This window comes from Cavia porcellus, unplaced genomic scaffold (genome assembly GCF_034190915.1).
Source record: "Cavia porcellus strain 051 isolate PalLab524CR breed Dunkin Hartley unplaced genomic scaffold, mCavPor4.1 scaffold_9, whole genome shotgun sequence".
In the NCBI taxonomy this organism is placed as follows: Eukaryota; Metazoa; Chordata; class Mammalia; order Rodentia; family Caviidae; genus Cavia; species Cavia porcellus.
The window spans coordinates 13,545,588-13,560,597 of record NW_026947492.1 but is presented as its reverse complement, the minus strand read 5'-3'; the positions used below and the strand labels follow the sequence as shown (position 1 = coordinate 13,560,597).

The 15,010-nt window shown below is 42.5% G+C and overlaps 1 protein-coding gene across 1 annotated transcript in view; it reads right to left on the bottom strand.

Moving 5' to 3' along the window:
* The window catches only part of Sorl1 (sortilin related receptor 1), a 149,336-nt gene that overhangs the window by 16,724 nt on the left and 117,602 nt on the right, over positions 1-15,010 (bottom strand). Inside the window, exons 32-39 of the mRNA XM_003472756.5 lie at positions 13,556-13,705; positions 8,115-8,246; positions 7,420-7,546; positions 7,103-7,272; positions 5,199-5,311; positions 4,850-4,954; positions 4,019-4,091; positions 1,219-1,301 (exon numbers count right to left, since the gene is read on the bottom strand). Of these exons, the coding sequence (XP_003472804.1) occupies positions 1,219-1,301; positions 4,019-4,091; positions 4,850-4,954; positions 5,199-5,311; positions 7,103-7,272; positions 7,420-7,546; positions 8,115-8,246; positions 13,556-13,705 (953 nt within the window). The remainder of the gene's footprint in view (positions 1-1,218; positions 1,302-4,018; positions 4,092-4,849; positions 4,955-5,198; positions 5,312-7,102; positions 7,273-7,419; positions 7,547-8,114; positions 8,247-13,555; positions 13,706-15,010) is intronic.

Genomic DNA, 15,010 nt, shown 5'->3' with positions numbered 1-15,010 from the left:
GAGCAAGACAATGTTGCTTTTTTCTTCCTTTATGAATCTCAGTTCTTACAATGGACAGTTGGTTTCTTCTGACTTTTAAGCAAGTTCTATTCATGCTATTATAACATTTAGCGAGGCGTCAGAGATGTAGCTCAATGGTGGAGCACTTGTCTAGCATGTGTGAGCCCTTGGATTTGATCTCCAGGACCACAAATAGGAAAGATACTTAGTTATGTTCTAGGTACTTCTAAAAATAAATAGGAGGTCATTTATAATATATCCAAGGAAACAAAAAACAATTAATGCAGCCTAAATGGATAAGAACCAAGAAGTAAAAGTAGAAAAAGGTAAAGTTGAAAAGATAATGAAGCCAGGGTAATTAAGGGCCAGTCTCAGCTCAGGCTGTCCTTGTAGTCAAGGCCAAAAGGTCAGTAAAACTCTGGGTAGGTGAAATCTCATTGTTTAACATGAGTAAATACATCAATACACCAGGAAAGACTTCATTAAGTCCTGAAGGCTTTGATTTAAAGATCTTTAAATGTGGGACCAAAAAAAATTTTTTTTTTCAAGACCAAAGAAGGCCATCTCTTGTACCAGCCCTCTACGAAGCCACGGACCTGATATTAAATTGTAGTTAGGCAGATGGCACAAGGATTCTGAAGCCTTCCTGTTCCACCACAACCTCACAGTTAGGGAGGCGGAGCTGCCAGATGAGGAAGACCATTATAGAAAGAGGATCTCAACTGAGATACCTCAGGGAAGCATAACAATGGTGGAATCTATGTGTAGGCAGACCAAGCCCAACAAGTCAGCGGCAGTGAAAGGGAATGCGTGGGGGATAGATGGAGATGCAGATGGACGTGTTTCCAACACATGGATTCTCACAAGAGGGTTGCTCTTCCACTGTGAGAACCTCTGCATTAGCACTTAGCACCAGGAAATCCAATAAAGCTGAAAATTACAGGGCATACATATTCTGTTAACACCAACTCTTTATTTGCGCTGTAGCTGTGAACCATTTAATTATATGGTTAAAGAAAAAAGGCACCAGGCTGAGGCAGAGTAATTACATGTAGAGACTCGAGTTGTTCTTCGAGGGGGAAAGGAACAAAACTAGTTTTGGTATTTGGCTTCTCTAGATGGAGACATTCATTTTTTTCCTAATCTTACTATACAAAGTCCTATCAGTTCCCATATAAAAAGGAGTCCCACCCAACTGCTAGTTTGAAATTACATTACCTTGATATCACTGTCCATGGTTAGGGTGAAGCTTAGAGAATTTTCATCGTAGCTGTCAATGTGGATATCTGGTGGTGGAATCACTAAAAACAAACAAGCAATTCAAATAGAGAAGCCACAGGGTGAAAAGTGAGGAAGCCAGGGCTTCACAGATTTCAACTCAACAGACAAAGCCATCTTTCAGCTGGGGAAGAAAAGGCATTTCTCTGGCTGTTTTTCACGTCTATCTCTTTCTGTTTTCCTGCAGCTTGCTTGGTGAACGCAGAGCGGCCCTAGCTCCGTCAGCCAGCCTGGCAAGTAGGTAAGGCAGGAAAAATTAGGGTCCAAGTAACCCAGTTTCATTCATTGCAGTGCTCAAAGGTGCAGAGATCTCTGGAAATATCATCGTTATTGGTAATAACAATGTTCCAGTGGTCTCAAGACCTTTTAATAGGATGACACTAAGATGGATCACAAAGTATAAATGTATATGTGGCATAACTGGGAAAGCCCAGCCTCTGGAGTTCCACAAACCTGAGTTCCAATTCCTGACACTTAACAGCCATGGGACCTGGGGCAACTTACTTATCTTCATAGGGTTTAGAGATCTGTATCTCTCTACTTCAGGGAGTTAGAAAGGTTAATTAAAACAATGCATGTACACTGCCTAAAATTCAACTAACATTTCCATTCTCTCTATTTCCACAAAAGTCTAATTTATAACAGGTTAAAGAGCCAGCAAGCAACCAATGCTTTCCAAAAGATCAGAGCTCAAATGAGAATGTGGCCGAGAGAAGAGACCCCTCTCAGTTCACGGCTGTCATTTGAAGTTCTGCCTGCAAGAAAGCTGACAGTACCCAGTGTAACATAACTGAAATGGGCTCTGTGGGACACATAAGATCAAAAGACACCATTCAAGGGACAACTGGTTTACAAGACTCTCAGCAGATGCCTCTTCTCAGGAGAGGCAAGAGAGACACAAAATCTGGTGGCAAAAGAGAGGGATCAAAATGTGGAAAAGTCCCTTCAGGTGGTCAAGCATGGCATGAAACTGAATTTGAGAAAATCCCAAGAATCAGAAGAAAAGCCACGAGAAGATGCAGACAGCTAACTCAGAGGCAATCAGTGGGGTGCTGCAGTAAAGCCCAGGGTGACCAGGGGAGGCCACAATTCTCTCCACAACCAATTTATTCACAAAAGGAATACAAATACAAAAACTTCACATAGAACAAGCGATGTTCTTTCCTCATGGCTATTAATTCACTGCAATCACTAATGAATCTTATGCTTCTGGCCGACACTGCTTCTGGCTTTCTCCTTTGTTCCTTATGTGATTATGATCCCAAGTCACAGATACCTCAGGGAAATACTTTTGGACACAGCACACAGTTACCTTCTGCATATGCCCTAATCAAAACACATGGAGAGAAGCTCAGATGTATCAGAATCAGAGAAGGTGAAGAAAAGCCCAAGCACCCACTGAGAGTTTCAAAGGCATGTGTGACTGGCTCTTTCAGAACTCCAAGTGCACGCTGACCTTCAAAAGTCGCCTCTTTGTGTATGAATGGCCAGTGTGTTTTGACCTACATATTGTACAGAGAAGTGAAAACACAATAAAAACTCTAGGGGAGAATGAATTCAACACACTTTCTTTATTGCCTACAAGTATTCTACCAACTGATTGGTGCCACTAAGTCTGGGAGCCTGCTGCTCTGACCTCTGCATTCTAGACTATAAAGGAACGAAGAATGACTCTCGATGACTCAGAGCTTACGTCACAGGTTTGGGTTAAAGTAAACTCCGAATCACATTCTATACCACTGTGCTCATCTGGTTTGAATATCTTCACATCTAGAAACGAAAGTGCCAGAGCCAAGATGAAGATGAGGAAAACCTTCCTCGGGAGGACCTCTCATGGTTCATCCCCCGACATGAGCCCGAATCTCTCATTTATTTGCTTCAGTTCACTCATCCACCAGCTATTTCTTCAGTTGCACTCGACACCAGTGATAGAGTAGAGAAAAAGAGATCAGATCACAGCTCTTGTGAGATACAGGTGCAGGAGGACAGCCCGCCACCCCAGCAAGCAGAGCAGCCCAGTGGGGTCCAGGCGTCTTAGCCCAGAGGGAAGCATGTAGCAAAATGGTTCAGAGCACAGGCTTCACAGTCAGGTGCGCTGGGTCCTCGTCCCAGACTATGTGGCCTGGGACAAGTGACATATACCTCTTTCCACTCCCTTATATGACCTTGCAGTGTGCAGAGGATCAGCCGGGCAAGCTGATGTATGCACAGTATACAGTCTGCAGAGTGCCCGAAGACCAGCCCTACTCCTGGAATCACCACTGACACCGTTCATTGGTGGCACTGGGAGTCTCGAGTGTTACCATGGAGCTTTCTCCAAAGCACCACAAGTGGGCTGTACCTAAAGCCACCATTATCTTTAAGGAGAACTCAGACTCCTTCTGGTTTAGATGTTGTATATGCTCACAAAGGGGTAGGCATGATGGCCTTTGGAAATTCCTTCAATTGTAGGAGCAAAAATGCAGTCAACAGTCACCCCAAAAGACTTTGTCTCTAAAACACCACAGAAATACCTAGCAGTGTGCAAGCGTCAGGGAGAAAGGAGTGAAGTTTCTCATCCATGCTTCCCCTTTCCAGTCACATTGAAGGTCATTTTCAAAAGGGTTCTTGGAGTCAGGGATTTAGCTCAACAGCATAAGTGCCTGCCTGGCAAGTGCGAGGTCGTGAGTTCAATCCCTGGTGCCAAAAACAAAAGGGGGGGGGGTTCTTTTCTAAATCTGCAAATGCTGGAATCATTTACCTTTTCCTTTTATGGTGGTAATGGATTTAGAATCGCTCCAGTTTCCTATTCCACGACTAGTCACCGCAGCCACCTTTTCAAATCAGAATGTGAATTAGTATGAAATAGAGTTAATATACTACACAGCAAGAATTATGAATGAGCTACAATGGTAAGATTTTGGCAGTGAGGGTAAAAATTATATACAGAGTGACCCAAAATATTCAGATTCACTATTCCACAGTTGAAAAAAGAGGGGTAAGAGACAAAGGAAAGGAACTTGGATAAAAGCAATTATGGTAGCCTTAAGATTGTGGAGCCTCATTTGATTGACAGATGTCAAGGTTCTTCTAAAGGGCAGGGGTGTGTATATTCATACATATAAATTCTAAATTCTATATCCATAAACACACATTAAGAGAAATACTGGAGAAATTTTCAGTGCAAGGGAATCTCTGGAGTGTAAGTATTTAATGATTCCAACAAACACGCTTGTCACAAAATCTATTTTCTTTTCTCTAAAGATGACATTACAGTACATAAGCATCTCATCAAATAAGTTTGTAAATGCCAGTTATCATAGTTCTGAATCATCCTGTAGCTAAAGATAAGCAGAAGAGAGGTAAGTGCAAAAGTACAGGTGTTGGAAAGCTAATAGGATATTTGGGTTACAAGCGGGTAAAGCTGCATTATCATAAAGTTTTGGTTATCTGAGGGAAGTCTGATTTTCCTTAGCACAGGAAGCCAAGCATTTTGCAGACTACTAATATGTATTTCTTAAAAGTAAGCACAGACTTCTTATAACATGCAAACATCTCACTGGTTTCTGAGACTGCCCAGATGGACACTCACCCTGACCGTGTACAGAGCATTGACCAGTAAGTTCTTTATTTCTGTAGCGTTACTAACAGCTCTCTGAGACGCCCACACCTTGGAGCCACTCCTGCTGTACTCTACCTAAAATAAGAAGAAAAATATGAGCAAAAGGTTATCAGAGGGATGGAACACTCTATTATCTTCAAAGAGGTCAACGGAAAGAGTAGAAAGCAGAGTATGAAATATTCTTATCAGTGGGCCATTAGTCTACACCAAATCAATTCTTAAACTCACCAAAACTACACCAAATCAACTCTTAGTCATACAGAACACCTAGCAATCTCTAACTCTCTGATATTCACTGCAACAAATAGAAGGTACTTACAATGTACTCACGAATGAGCCCATGAGCATGGATGGGAGGGGTCCAGTGTCCGATAATCACGCCTTCTGCTTCCCTGTGGAGGGACAGCTGCAGATTTCGAGGGGCATCTGGCACTAGAAAAGAATCAGTTCAGAAGTCAGCCTCCCCCTGGCTAGAAACAATCTGATCTCATGTACAGAAAACCTAAGAACTAAGCAAAAACCTGTTAAAAGTGCTGACTGAATTCAGCAAAGTTGCAAGACACAAGATCAACATATGAAAATCAGTATTTCTATACACCAATAAAAACAAACTAGTTGGAAAAAACCCCAAGAAATCAGTAATATCATTTACAATAGGCACAAAACAACCTAGGAATAAATTTAACAAAGGAGGTGAGAGATCTCTACAATGAAAACTACAAAACACTGATGAAAGAAATTAAAGAACAGAAAAATACTAAGACATTCCATATTCATGGATTAGAAGAATATTGTTAAACTGTGGATACTAAAGTAAACCACAAATATGGTGCCATCAAAAAAACAAATCATATTCTTCACAGAATTTTTTTAAACTTCTTAAATTTTTTTTTTTTGAAACACTCCAAATAACCAAAGCAGTTCAGGAGGGAGGGGGGCGGGAGCTGGAAGCATCATACTACCTAGGCTCAAATTGTACTACAAAGCTATAGTAACCAAAACAGTATGGTACTGTTATAAAAACAAACACACAGACCAATGGAAAAAATAAAGCATCCGGAAGTAAATCTATGTATTTACACCAACTGACTTTTTGGACAAAGGCACCAAGAACATTCACTGAGGAAAAAATATGTACTGTTGTTTCATCTATAAAGAGAGCTAGGGAAACTGAGAAGAATGAAATGGAACTCCTATCATTTACCATGTACAAAAGCATCTCAAAATAGACCAAGACTTACATGTAAGACCCAAAACTATGACAACTAACAGAAGAATGAGGTAAATGCTTCAGGACACTGATTTGAACAAAGACTTTTTAACATGACCTCAAACATTACCAACCCTGAAAGTAAAAATGAACACATGAGCCTACGGCGAACTGAAAACCAATTGGTGGTGCGGATACAATCTACAGGATGGAAGATATTTGCAACCTATCCACCCAGTGAAGAATCAATGTCTACAATATACAAGGAATTCAAATGATCACCTGTAACAAAAATCTGCTTAAAAAATTGACAAGATTGAAATACATATTTCTCAAAAGAAGACACACAAATAACCAAAAAGAATGAGCAAAATATAAGCATCATTAATCACCAAGGAAATGCAAATTAAAACTACAATGAGACATCATTTCACTTCAGTTAGCATGGCGATTACCAAAAAGAGAAACTATAACAAAAGCTGGCAAAGATTCAGAGAGAGGGGAATTCACCTCAACTTTGGAGGAAATATAAATTAGCATAACCATTACAGAAACGAGTTTGTAAATGTCTTAAAAATCTACCAATCCAGTTATCCCATGGTCTAACAATTACACCACTGCAGACACAGGAAAAATACAAAAAACAAGCAAACAGTCACAGGTGTCAACTACATTCAGGAGAAAGGAGGAGAGAACGCTCTTAGACACATAAATTTGGTAAATTTCTTTAAGATCTAGCCACAAAACTGCTGATATGCCTCATATTTTAATGATGGTGAACTAGTAAGTATCAAATACTGGAAAATATTAGAGAAAAAATGTAGAGGACAAAACTGTCTGAGAAATGCAATTAGCACAGTAGTAGAGAGAATTTAAAATTAACTTCTCAAGGAGCAAGAACATTCTCTGCCATAACAAGGAGAATAAATGATCAACAACTCAGCATGACCCTCGAGCAGCCTTGGGGAAACTAAGCTCTTATAAATATCAGACACACGAAGTATAACACTTACACCCTTCTGGAGTCCTCAGGGTGACAAAGTCATTGGTGTTGTGTGCCTTGCTCAGACACTGAACTTGTACCTTAACCTGATATGTGGTATCCGGTTTCAAGACTTTTAATACAGTGTTTGTCTTGTTGCTGTGTGTCTCCAGAGTCTTCCATATGCTCTCTCCAACCACTCTGACCGAAAGAACCAAGATACTGTCACAACAAAGCAGCGACGTGTGGCTGAGATGCATAACTTTGCCAATAAAGTGGCTCACTATAAACATCACAGTTTATGGAACATTCAGTGAAGATGAATGTTGGGGGACAGATGAGACCCACCTGTAGTAGACATTATACACACAAGAAGTAGAGGGCATTTTTTTTGGCCGCATCCAGGTCAAAGTTACATCCCCAGAGAAGTCAGCTGTCCACTGAAGATTCTGTACTTTGTATACCGTTAACTCATCTAAAGAAACAAAGGCGGAAAAGAACAGAAACTTAGGTATTACAAATCCTTGGATTTGAAAAGATCTGAGCTTTCCCATAGAGCTACCATGATCTAAATTGTCAGAAAATCATAATCACTATCTGAAAAGACATTCTAGAAAATGCAGCTAAAATCTCCTTTACAGCTTTCCCTAGGGAGAGTCAGGTTGCTAATTTTCCTTGCATGTCACTTCCTTCCTGCATTTTAAGTTTGATTCTCAACAGAGAATGCTACAAGTCCAAGGACAACGCCACAGCAGAATCTAGTACCAACTGCAGTTCAGAGAAGAGGACTGAACTGATGGGGAGCCTGGCTCTGTGAACAATGGTACAATGGCATCGTCTTCCCCAGAAAACAAATCTAAACCAGAATTCCATCAATAGGGAGCAGGCAGCAGCAAGGCACAGGAATGTCACCTGGTGCTCCGGAGTTGGGTATGCATCTCTTTCACTTTCAGAGGCTGCAAAATTTCTCAAAGGTCCCAGCTTGTCATTCCAACAGCAGGTGAGCCCCCCACAGCCCAGCCCAGCCTGTGGCCAGTGCTCACCACTGCAGGCCTTCTCATCACTCTCATCCGAGCAGTCCAGGAAGCCGTCGCAGCGCTCCGAGAGAACGATGCAGGCCTCGCCGTCCTCGCACTTGAACTCCCTGCTCATGCAGGTCAAGGTGCTGTGTGTGGCTGGAACACAAGGAGCCTCTTAAACCCACAGAGAAAGTGCCGTGGTTTCCTCATCAGACTGTTTGGGAAGAATAGTTTGAAACCTTCCTGAACTAATTGGCTTCTGCTTCCAAGCACATCTCTGGAATGAGCAGAATCTCGCCTTGCACTGTGGTACCATTTTATTTAACAGAATAATTGACTCTTGTTCCAGGGAGGATGTAAGCTCTTGAGTCAAACAAACTAGGGCATAAGCTGTCATTCTGCGTGAGCCTGAGGAAGCTATTAAAGCTGCGGTGACAATCTCACGGCTATTTCATCTGTGGGATCCAAGGAGATCAGGCACCTGCATCAGTGCCTGGCTCCTGGCAGGTGTCAACAATTTGCACCCATTCCTCTATAAGACTAATTACTCTATCCCTATTAGCTGGTGGTCTAGAATGGTGCTCTGACTTCTGATTTGAGTGACACAAATAATGAGGTGAATCACAATGTTAAGATGCACACCTACTTGTAAAGTGGTTTTTAATTGTTCAAGTTTCAAAAGTATTTTCACAGAAAAGGAAATAACACAAGATAAAGAGCTGTGGTAGGTGAACAGTTAACTCGCTGGCAGGCTATTAGTCAAATGCTTCTCTCCAGCAGGGGAGGCTCTAAAAGAAATGATGCTCATGGAGAGGACAGAATGGACCAGTTACAAGACCTGGATCTGCTACCCCAAGGGATCTGAGCCAGGCTGAGGTATCTCACCCTTCCATTACTCTGGTGACATCAGAGACCCAATACCATCAGTAAGTAGGGTCTAATACTGGCTTCATTCAAAGATTTTCATATTCTAATCCTTGTAATCTAAATAATAGGTTACTTTATATGGCAAAAGAGATTTCACAGATGTGATCAAATTGATCTGTATTATCCAGGCGGGCCCAATCTAGCCACATGTTTTGAGACACAGGCAGAGAAACTGGATAATGTTCATTATATTACAGAAATCCATTCCATGCTGAGCTGACATTGGTTTGTCTCACGGAAGTGTCTGAGTGTACCACATATAACAGCATGTTGCACTATTAAAAAATGGTTAAAGAAGTACTCCTATAATGGCCTTAGGAATCCAAGATAGAATTCACCCATCTGTGCAGTGAGCACTGATGAAGAATCTACCATAAATCAGGTCACTAAGAATATGACAATGTGTCAAACAGACAGAGACCTACCCTCAGAGAGTTTATTGTCCACTGAAAGAAACTACAAACAAGTCAACCAACAAATATGTTAAGAATGGTGTAAGAGCTACAGAGAAACATAAAAAAGAGTGTGAGTTAAAGGGCGAGTGGGTTGCACCACTTTATAGTCAGGGTGAGCAGCTGCTCAGAAGGGGATTGTTTAAAAAAAATACAAGATCATCATCCCCCAAGTCTTCCAATTGCTAAGAATGTGAGAAAATACCAGCAGACAACAGATGAGTCAGGTGGCTGAAGAATGTTTCGGACTTCTTTATAAAACATATCTCAAAACTTTAAAAGCAAAAAGTTTCAGAATCGGGAAAGTCCTCTCTGAAAATTCTGAAGCTGATTAGTAAAGAGATGACTGATGGACGCTTAGCACAGAATGCAGTAGCCATCAGTTTCTCTCAGAAGAACCGTGTCAAAACCAAAATGTGGTGACGGCACATCTTGATATTAAGTCCCTTAACTAAATACCATTGTTGCGAACAAGACGGATTTCAAACAGACTGGAGATACTGGCTCACACATTCAATATTTAACGCGTTACTAGCACCCAAGAGGGTGATTCTATTTCTTTTTCTCTTTATTAATTATTTCTCACGTTCATCTTAATGTGCAGTTATGGGGCTCAAATATTTCCTATTGTCGTTTTGGTGAGTGTAGGATCAACCTGTCATGTTGCTTTAATTTCTAAGGGTCAACTTTTTCTTTCTTTTAATGCAAGCATAAAATGTTACACTAATCCCTATTTAAAATTTCAATTTATGTGTGGTGTACCCTTCCATCCTAAGGACTTTCAATACAAATAACACGATGGAAAGATCACAAGTCTTTACCTAAGTAAATATCTCAGTCTGTTACTAAGTGGTCCTCTTCAAATCTTAGTTTTCTCATCTCTAAAATGGAATGATACCAAATCACAAAGTTGAAACGTAAGTGGAACATTACAACAGCAAACATAAGGAGCAAAGTAGAAGCAGCCTGAAGAAGACCATGTATGATAAAGTAAAGAGAAAAATAAAAGCCAAGAGCAAGAAAGCCAACGGGTGAAACAATGAAAAACATATTAATAGGCAATACAGTCAGAGGCTTTTTGGTTCCTGAGTTCCAGATAATTAGAAGCAAGTGTACTGGTGTACAGTTCATCCCCAAAATGTACCCGCCTCTACTTGGTTCCTGATAACTGAGGATGTCATTAATGGGGCACCTTACCATCTTCCTAAACAGCAAGCAAACAAAACAAATCAACCTAGCCTAGAAAATGAGGAATTGGCAAAAGTTACAGGGTATTTCGTGAAAAAAAAAAACCCCTACGGAGCAACTTACCAACTCCTTGATTTTGGATAAAGAAAACCTCTTCAGACAAACAACACAAAAGCACAAGTGACTTTTGTGGAGAAGAAAAGCAGCACAATTGAGGGGAGCCTGGCAACCCACACAGAAAAAGTGCACGTGAAAAAAACAAACTCCACTTACACTGGGTAACAAGAAAGTTTCATCTGTCAGGTTAAGAACTTGGCTAAGACAAAATTTCTGTCTCAAGTCAGCAGCCTCTGAAGACCTCCAGGACATACTGAAACCTGTCTCCACAGGCTGATCACTGTAGAGACAGTTCCGGGGAACCACAGAAGTGTGGAGCCTGGCAAAGATTCACTGGAGATCATGTGGAAGAGCCCCCGACAATGATGACCACATAAGCAGGATGAAAACAACTCCCACGATGACAGATCTACCCTCTAGACAGCCTCTCCCCAGCCTAGCCTCCACTGCCAGTCAGTGAGCCCTCCACGGTCCCAGCCCTGCACAAGGAAGCCTGGCATCCCACCCTTGACTGGCAGCAACGGTACTCCAGTCATCCAGAGCAGGGGACCTCACTCTGCCTTCCTCAGTGGCCACAGCCCCTGATATACCAAGGTCCACTTCCTCCATTTCACCTCTGCAGTCCCATCACAGTGGTCTCCTCAATGGCACTGGATTCCAATCTCACCCCGTTCCTCTAACCCAGATCCTCCTCTAACCCAGATCCTCTCATGACAAAGTCCGAGTGATCTAAAATGTAAGGACACTCCCACTCCTGCTAAAATCTGCAATGGTTCCCTAGGACCAGAAGGATAAAGACCTACTGTGGATGCCCTGCCCAAGCCCCTGCCTGTCTCTCTGCACTCAACCTGTGCCCTGTCCATGGCCCTCCTCAGACCTTTTTTCTGAGCCTCTGGGTGTTCATGCTGTCCCTAGGATGTCTGTCATCTGTCACCTTGCCTCACTGTTGCCCATTAATACTCCTTCAGAGCTGAGAAGCGTGGGGTGCACCTGTAGTCCCTGCTGCTCGGCTGAGAGGCTCGGGGATCACTTGAGTCCAAGAGTTCAGAGCTACCCTGGGTAACATAGTAGAAAAATATTTCTTAAAATAAACGAGTCATCAGCTGGATGCTTTTCCTGACCAGCTCTCACCTCTCCAGGAAGATGGTGAGATCTCTGCGCTACATCAGTTCCTTGAAGAGACTTTCTATTACTGTCGCCCCCATACTGTCCCCTCCATCCATAGGATCCTCCCCAAGCAATGAAGGACTCATGTTCTGCCCACTAGAATCGGTGTCTTCAGTAGCCTGATTGTGCCTGCACATCCTGTGCGATCAACGACTATTCACCAACCAGACTGACGATGTTACCAGACACACACCAAATACCTAGGATAGCACAGAATCTTCCCCACTTGTCTGATGCTGAGAATCACACACAGATGGATTCCTGACGTCCTCTGACAATTGTTCCTGATTCAGTGATTAAAGAAGACCAAAACACTTTTCATAAGCACCTCTTACATGGTCCTGTTACTATGTAAATTTCATAACAGAGTTAGAAGAATTAAGGATAACTAACATTCTCTGTTTTCAATCCTAGTCTACCCTGACCTGGTAGCATTTGGTGGAGTTCCATTTCGGGTTTCAATTTTCACTTATGAAGTGTTATAGAGAGAAATGGGACCAGAACAGGGATCAAAGAAGAGGAACGGAGATACCTTCTGCTTGCGTTAGGGGTAGGGAAGGCTCTCTGCTGAGAGCAGGGTCCCTCTGTGCTACTCTCTGCTCACTGGAGGATAAATCAGACATAGATGAAAGCCCTTTCTGGCAGTAAAGGGCATGTGACTGGCTGGCACATCTCCTGCCTGTAGTCAGTAAGTCACTAGATGGAGAGGAGACCCCCAAAAGGAGGGAGCCCCAACCTGCAGCAATGTCCATCATCAAGTGGCAAGTGGATGGCGGGTGGATGGGCACTCCTTGGCCACCCATTTCCCAAATCACTATAGTCCTACCTATCAGACCAGAGGTGGATTTTGTGTGCAGCCAGGGAACCAAACACTGTCTTTTGGATAAGGAGGAAATGCATGGCCTCATCTCTGTATCCTGACCTCCAGGTGGTCTACTTTTACCCCCTGCCCTCTGACCGTCCTCCTGAGATGTAGGACACCCTTGTTGAGCTCACACTGTGACCCTCAGTGAGCTCACAGAGCCATAGTCTCCCTCTATCATCTACTCCACGAGTCCTCTCTGGAGACACCGGAGAAGCAGGAGTCGAGATTTATTCTGTCTGACAATTGTCTCAAATCAGAACCCACAGACAGTGGGCACATTTTCCCACACTGGGTTCAGACTCACCAACTGGAATTACTCCAGGGGCTAAGGCTAAATTTCTTAACGAGGTGCTGGAGGTGATCTTGCCTAAAAAGTACGGTCTCTGTACCTCATACATGCTTGCTAAACACATCTAGAAGAATGGATGCGTATATGAAAGGTAATGGCTTTATCCACGGGTATCTCAGTCAGTTGAAATTCAGAGCAAAATCCTGATTTCTCTCATTCATTCAGAAAAAAATTTTAATGGATCTGTTCCTGATATTTAAAATTAGCCAGGCAACTTACTTTAAAAATGTGACTACCATATAATATGATGTGGATTTGTGCCATAAAGTCCCTGAGAGCATACTATGAAAGTATAGTTACACTGAAGTGCGTGGACTCCCACTCTCATTCTGTCTCTGTCTCTGTCTCTCTGACAGCTCTCTCGAGGCTGCCTTGGGCTGGGCGCTCTCTAACTACTCACGGCAGTTGGCCTCATCCTGGCCATCTTGGCAATCCTGATGGCCATCACAGCGCTTCCAGTTGGGGATGCACTTCTTGGGTTGGTGACACTGGAACTCAAATCGGTCACACTGCCCAACCTGGGTGGGGGTGGAGGGGGCAGTGACATTCGCTAGAAAAGAGATTATAAAAAGTCACACGTTAGTATTGAGGAGCTCGGCAGTAACAGCATCAACTCGACATGTTAGGAAATCACAGTGCATCAGGGGTTGCTATTAGAGCCTGAAGTCAAGTATGACCTCTGAACCAAGACAGTGGATTGGATGCTGACACCTAATTTGCTCCCTCATAGGACCCAGCAGAGACCAAGTTCAGAGACTGGTTTTAAAGACCTAAACGCACAAGGGCATGGATAATAGGAAAATACACAAAAATAATGAAATTTAGGAAGCTGGACAGCAGACAGACCATGGCAAGTGTCTAAGGAGATGAAAGACGTTTGTATCCTCCTCTGAGATGTAAGAGGAGAAAAAAAAGAACCAACCAGTTCAATACTACAAATCCCTTACAAAGTTCAGAAAGTGGCTCCTTTTAACTGGGGGTGAAGAAGGGGGGAGTAAAATAAAGGAACCAACTGCAAGATGTTTATGAGCATCCACAGGGGCTCAGAGCATAGCCCAGTGGTAGAATGCTTACCTCGCAGGCAACATAACAACATAAACAAAAACAACATAATAGTGGCCACATGCCCTGCATCCCTTCCACCTAACAGCCCCAGGAGACCATCCCCACAGAGCTCATCCTGATAGACGACCAGAAGGCTGTCATGTGAACAGAATAAAAATAGAGAGCTGCTCAGAGAGGCATAGTGGGAGCAAGAGCCCTCTTCCTATAAACCTGGGGTTAAGCCTACGGACAGCAGAATGTGAAGATCTCATTTCTTGTTCCAAAAACTTCATAAAGAAAATCTCCGTTGTATAGGCAAGAGACTGTAGGAATTCTCTCTGGGGATATGGATCAGTCTCAGAGATAACTCTAAAATTACCAAGGTCCTAGAAAGCTAAGCCACAACAAATGATGCCACTTACTTTTGGACAGTAAAGGAGCCATAGGAAAGCCCCAAGAGTGGGGACAGCTATGATCACATATCAGCATGAGTCTCCCAAGAAGACAAGATGAAAGAGAGAAATAAGGATGTGAAACCACTTAGGAAACTTCTACACTAAAGAAATAAAAAGTGACACTGGGAGACAACACCAAGTTTAAATTTATACCAAAGATCTACACAGAAAGAAGGCACAAAAGCAGAATGAGACATACAACTGAGGGTTTACTCACTCGATTAGTCAGAATTTGCTAGAGTATGCTAATATCCTGGTCAGAGTCTCAATAATCAAAAACAACGTTCAGAGAGGGATAAACAAGTTACTCAATAGACAGATGGGCCTTGAAAGTGAAGGACAGAGGTAACAGATTT